This window comes from Aspergillus neoniger, assembly GCF_003184625.1.
Source record: "Aspergillus neoniger CBS 115656 unplaced genomic scaffold BO87scaffold_11, whole genome shotgun sequence".
NCBI lineage: Eukaryota > Fungi > Ascomycota > Eurotiomycetes > Eurotiales > Aspergillaceae > Aspergillus > Aspergillus neoniger.
The window spans coordinates 430,898-436,724 of NW_020291139.1; the positions used below are offsets into that span (position 1 = coordinate 430,898).

The window sequence follows — 5,827 nt, forward strand, 5'->3', positions numbered from 1 at the left end:
AACCGAGTAATAGGATAGTCTGTTGGGATGGAGAAATGCGTCGACTGGCCAAGTTACACGACGGTGGGGGGATAATAGTTATGGAGGGGCCTGAACAGAACAAAACCGAGTAATAGGATAGTCTGTTGGGATGGAGAAATGCGTCGACTGGCCAAGTTACACGACGGTGGGGGGATAATAGTTATGGAGGGGCCTGAACAGAACAAAACCGAGTAATAGGATAGTCTGTTGGGATGGAGAAATGCGTCGACTGGCCAAGTTACACGACGGTGGGGGGATAATAGTTATGGAGGGGCCTGAACAGAACAAAACCGAGTAATAGGATAGTCTGTTGGGATGGAGAAATGCGTCGACTGGCCAAGTTACACGACGGTGGGGGGATAATAGTTATGGAGGGGCCTGAACAGAACAAAACCGAGTAATAGGATAGTCTGTTGGGATGGAGAAATGCGTCGACTGGCCAAGTTACACGACGGTGGGGGGATAATAGTTATGGAGGGGCCTGAACAGAACAAAACCGAGTAATAGGATAGTCTGTTGGGATGGAGAAATGCGTCGACTGGCCAAGTTACACGACGGTGGGGGGATAATAGTTATGGAGGGGCCTGAACAGAACAAAACCGAGTAATAGGATAGTCTGTTGGGATGGAGAAATGCGTCGACTGGCCAAGTTACACGACGGTGGGGGGATAATAGTTATGGAGGGGCCTGAACAGAACAAAACCGAGTAATAGGATAGTCTGTTGGGATGGAGAAATGCGTCGACTGGCCAAGTTACACGACGGTGGGGGGATAATAGTTATGGAGGGGCCTGAACAGAACAAAACCGAGTAATAGGATAGTCTGTTGGGATGGAGAAATGCGTCGACTGGCCAAGTTACACGACGGTGGGGGGATAATAGTTATGGAGGGGCCTGAACAGAACAAAACCGAGTAATAGGATAGTCTGTTGGGATGGAGAAATGCGTCGACTGGCCAAGTTACACGACGGTGGGGGGATAATAGTTATGGAGGGGCCTGAACAGAACAAAACCGAGTAATAGGATAGTCTGTTGGGATGGAGAAATGCGTCGACTGGCCAAGTTACACGACGGTGGGGGGATAATAGTTATGGAGGGGCCTGAACAGAACAAAACCGAGTAATAGGATAGTCTGTTGGGATGGAGAAATGCGTCGACTGGCCAAGTTACACGACGGTGGGGGGATAATAGTTATGGAGGGGCCTGAACAGAACAAAACCGAGTAATAGGATAGTCTGTTGGGATGGAGAAATGCGTCGACTGGCCAAGTTACACGACGGTGGGGGGATAATAGTTATGGAGGGGCCTGAACAGAACAAAACCGAGTAATAGGATAGTCTGTTGGGATGGAGAAATGCGTCGACTGGCCAAGTTACACGACGGTGGGGGGATAATAGTTATGGAGGGGCCTGAACAGAACAAAACCGAGTAATAGGATAGTCTGTTGGGATGGAGAAATGCGTCGACTGGCCAAGTTACACGACGGTGGGGGGATAATAGTTATGGAGGGGCCTGAACAGAACAAAACCGAGTAATAGGATAGTCTGTTGGGATGGAGAAATGCGTCGACTGGCCAAGTTACACGACGGTGGGGGGATAATAGTTATGGAGGGGCCTGAACAGAACAAAACCGAGTAATAGGATAGTCTGTTGGGATGGAGAAATGCGTCGACTGGCCAAGTTACACGACGGTGGGGGGATAATAGTTATGGAGGGGCCTGAACAGAACAAAACCGAGTAATAGGATAGTCTGTTGGGATGGAGAAATGCGTCGACTGGCCAAGTTACACGACGGTGGGGGGATAATAGTTATGGAGGGGCCTGAACAGAACAAAACCGAGTAATAGGATAGTCTGTTGGGATGGAGAAATGCGTCGACTGGCCAAGTTACACGACGGTGGGGGGATAATAGTTATGGAGGGGCCTGAACAGAACAAAACCGAGTAATAGGATAGTCTGTTGGGATGGAGAAATGCGTCGACTGGCCAAGTTACACGACGGTGGGGGGATAATAGTTATGGAGGGGCCTGAACAGAACAAAACCGAGTAATAGGATAGTCTGTTGGGATGGAGAAATGCGTCGACTGGCCAAGTTACACGACGGTGGGGGGATAATAGTTATGGAGGGGCCTGAACAGAACAAAACCGAGTAATAGGATAGTCTGTTGGGATGGAGAAATGCGTCGACTGGCCAAGTTACACGACGGTGGGGGGATAATAGTTATGGAGGGGCCTGAACAGAACAAAACCGAGTAATAGGATAGTCTGTTGGGATGGAGAAATGCGTCGACTGGCCAAGTTACACGACGGTGGGGGGATAATAGTTATGGAGGGGCCTGAACAGAACAAAACCGAGTAATAGGATAGTCTGTTGGGATGGAGAAATGCGTCGACTGGCCAAGTTACACGACGGTGGGGGGATAATAGTTATGGAGGGGCCCGATGATCGACACCGGCAGTGACACGGGTTCAGGGGGAGATCGGAGAACAATTCCAGCTGTCCTCAGGATGGGTAGATGTTGGGCACCGCCGAGAATAAGCGGGAAGTGAGGCTAAAGATGAAAGGTAATCAAAGGGTTGGGATTCTCTATAAGTAGTAGCGATGAGATTGCCGATAATGAAGTGGATGAAAGAAAGATGGAGAAGGTAGAAGAGAGGTGTTGTTTCCTTGTTCGCTGAGTTTTAACCAGCTCCACATCCGCGTGGACACTTGGACGGGCTCGTTGGCGGTGACTGTATCATCTGCAACACTTCATAGGCTGCTGCTGAGCTGGTGGAGGAGAGTGGGAGGCTGAGATGGATCCTGGCCTGTTCCGATTCAGGGGTTCCCAGGCATACATACTATCTCGTAGTCCCCAGGCAGTGACAAGTTGCTGGGAAGGTGAGTGATTCCAATTCCACTGCGGGGCAGGTCTTGTCAATGAGGATTGAACTCCAGTGCAAAACACGAGATCGCTTTCTTCTTGCCTTTAGCAGTGGACATCATCTCTGAGGTAAGCCGAGCGCCAGTTCAACGCTGGGGCAGCGATGAAAGCGAAGCTGCGTCACGCCGGAAAGAATAGAACAAAGCCATTCATCATATCCTTCTCCAAGAATTCCATGGATCGGTGATGTCATCAATATCCTGCCTCAGGTACCAGAGCTTACTATTTCCGTTCGGGACCAGATTATCTTTCTTTCTCCTTCAACATTATGTCCCGGACAGTCAACATGATGAGGCAGAAGATCGATTAAGCTTGTCCCCTGAATAAGATCGGATCTAACCAACGGGTGCATCTTGAGATCTCCACAGTCCATAAGGCTGAGATCGAAATTTCCCTCACCCCGCTTCCGGTTAAGCTGCAAAAAAAAAAAAAAAAAAATACATGCGACCGTGGTCCGCATATGCCACAAACTAGATGCCGAGGAATCAGATATTCACCACAAATACTATTGCATCCACAATTCTACCTTCAAACCAAATTTGCTAACATCTGAGTCTGCTTATTGCGCGCTACTCCAGTTGGTCGCTATGCTACTTGGCCGGCAGTGAGTTCCCGGGGCTCTCTAGCTGGCAATCGCCTACGATTTTGATGTCAAAGTGCTAACCAGTAGACTGAAAACAATATATCACGTCTATCTGGACAGCAGACGAAGGGATATGTCCCAACAATCTACGTCTTCGGACTAGTGCTCAAGCCTAGCGACAAATGGACTCTGAGTCTCGGGTCGCTTTCGATGGCTGCTCGCACAAACTCGCTCTACTGCACCGGGTCGAAATTGGAAAGACATGCTTAAGAGACTGGGGGGAGTAGTTGTTCTTATCTAACTCGGGGTCATATATGGAGACATATGAGCCGAGGAATTCACACGCAACTGTGTTGACAGGCTGCTTGGTATGGTTGCAGTCCGGGAATCCAAGTTGATATCGAATGGCAAATCCCAAGCTTATGACCTAAAGGTAAGTCTCAATTGTATGTCGAAAGTAAAGTCCATTCAGCGCCTGATCTGGTGAATCAATATGAGTACAAGTCGCATAGAATACATTGAACATATCCCACAAAAGCATTTCTACACTCGTCAGCCACCACCACTGTACACAGCCAACATGTTGCAACCCCATCCAGCAAAGACCTCCCCACAAGCAAATCGCAAATTGCTGCATAAAATTTAGAGACCGCGCAAGAAGTTGTCCTCCCGGATACCCTTTCTCCGCGCCTCTCTGGCACTCCGTCTGATTTCGGTACGCTTGTCGAGACTCTCGGCAGCCGCTTCGAGCACATCCGCGGGGATAGCATCGGCGTTGTATGCAGCAGGGGTAATATCGGTAGCGTGATGGTGGATGGGGATCTGGGGAGGCAGGGTCGCGGCACGGGCGGCCATCTTCTTCTCGTAGCGCTTGCGCTGCTTCTTGTTCAAGGCTATAGGAAGACAAAATTAGCGGACCATCACACGGAAACAACACTACTCTATCGATGACGGGCTCCATACTGCTCGGGTCAACACCGCCCGTTGCGGTCTTGTTCTTCTTGGAGTCGTCCAACAACGACCACAGCCATTCGGGGTATTCCGCATCCTCCAGGGCCACAACGTCGGGCTTGTTCTTGAAGTAGTTGAGTCCGTTCATCTTCTGGCCAGCAGCGCAAGAGCTCGGGGGGCGTTCCACAGCAGCCTTCTTGGGCTTCTCGGGGTTGACATCAGCGTGAACACCCTCCGGGGTGCTCAACGGTTGGGACACGCCAGGGGTGGCGGACGACACGGCCGACGGGATCGTGATATCGGCGCCGGCAGGCTGACGGGGGGTTGGCGGAGGGGGAGTAGCCGATACGGTAGGCTTTCCATCACTGTAGTTGCGGAATTGGCTTCGCTGAATGGGAAATTGGCGTGCGCGTGACGGGATAGACAGCGTAACGGTCTGGGGCTGCTGTAGCCGGGACAAGATACCGGTGCGGCACCGTTGGCAGATCATTGTGGCGTGTTTGTGTTGTCTTGTGAAGAAGAGGGTATAATTGAAATTAATCGAAATGACTGCCGCGGTCAAGTCCCAGCCAGCTTTTGAATCAGCGTAGTGCTGGAGATTAAAGTATGATGGCCGACGCGGAGCAGTTGTCGAGAAAACTGCGGCGGGAATTTGATGCCAAGCCGGAGGTATGGTCACGTGCTTATATTGTGCTGAACCGCATTCCCATGTTAGCCACGCTTATACTGTCTCCTGTGACCTGTCTTTTTCGAAAATAACCAGTGAATACAAGTCTGGGATATATGATCAATACAAAGTTGAGCAAGCGGACTATTTCAAGTCAAAGGTGTCACAGATGCCACTGCGCGTGCTCCGGTCATGAGTGAAGTGTCACGTGATCCGAATGGATATCCTGAGAGATTCACGTCAAGAATGTCTTCATGGTTCTACTTTAGAAGATTAGCTGACCGCAAGTAAAGATCGCATGGATTACTTGATATCTGCTTTTAGATGAGTGGAGCGTCTTGTATTCCAAGTTCGCCTCAGCATTTTGTTCGCATGATATTGCTAATATTACGAGAAAACCAAACATCACGTGGCTTCAAGGTGTGCCAAAGGTGAATACAACAATCCTTGAAGAAGTTGTGACCATTTATCTGGAGGACGAATTCATATTAGCTTCATTTTGGACTATAGCAAAGACACTCAATTACGAAATCATCTATTGTACCTGTTCATGAAGGTCTTCATCACGTGATATAAGTTACGAGTAGTTGAGGCCTAAGGCAACGAATATCCAATGTGAATAGTTTACAATTACCCGTTTGGGGAACCAGCTTAGTCTGGTTATACCCTTAGTACCCCCCTT

At 49.5% G+C, this 5,827-nt stretch overlaps 1 protein-coding gene across 1 annotated transcript; it reads right to left on the reverse strand.

Annotated features, from left to right (window-relative positions):
* Positions 1-3,973: 3,973 nt before the first annotated feature.
* BO87DRAFT_375323 (mitochondrial 54S ribosomal protein mL54) lies at positions 3,974-5,093 on the reverse strand. The gene is made up of 2 exons (XM_025623005.1): positions 4,491-5,093; positions 3,974-4,420 (listed from the first exon to the last, which is right to left on the reverse strand). The coding sequence occupies exons 1-2, from the start codon at positions 4,966-4,968 to the stop codon at positions 4,170-4,172; spliced, it is 729 nt and encodes a 242-aa protein (XP_025481183.1). The 5' UTR covers positions 4,969-5,093; the 3' UTR covers positions 3,974-4,169.
* Between the last annotated feature and the right edge of the window lie 734 nt (positions 5,094-5,827).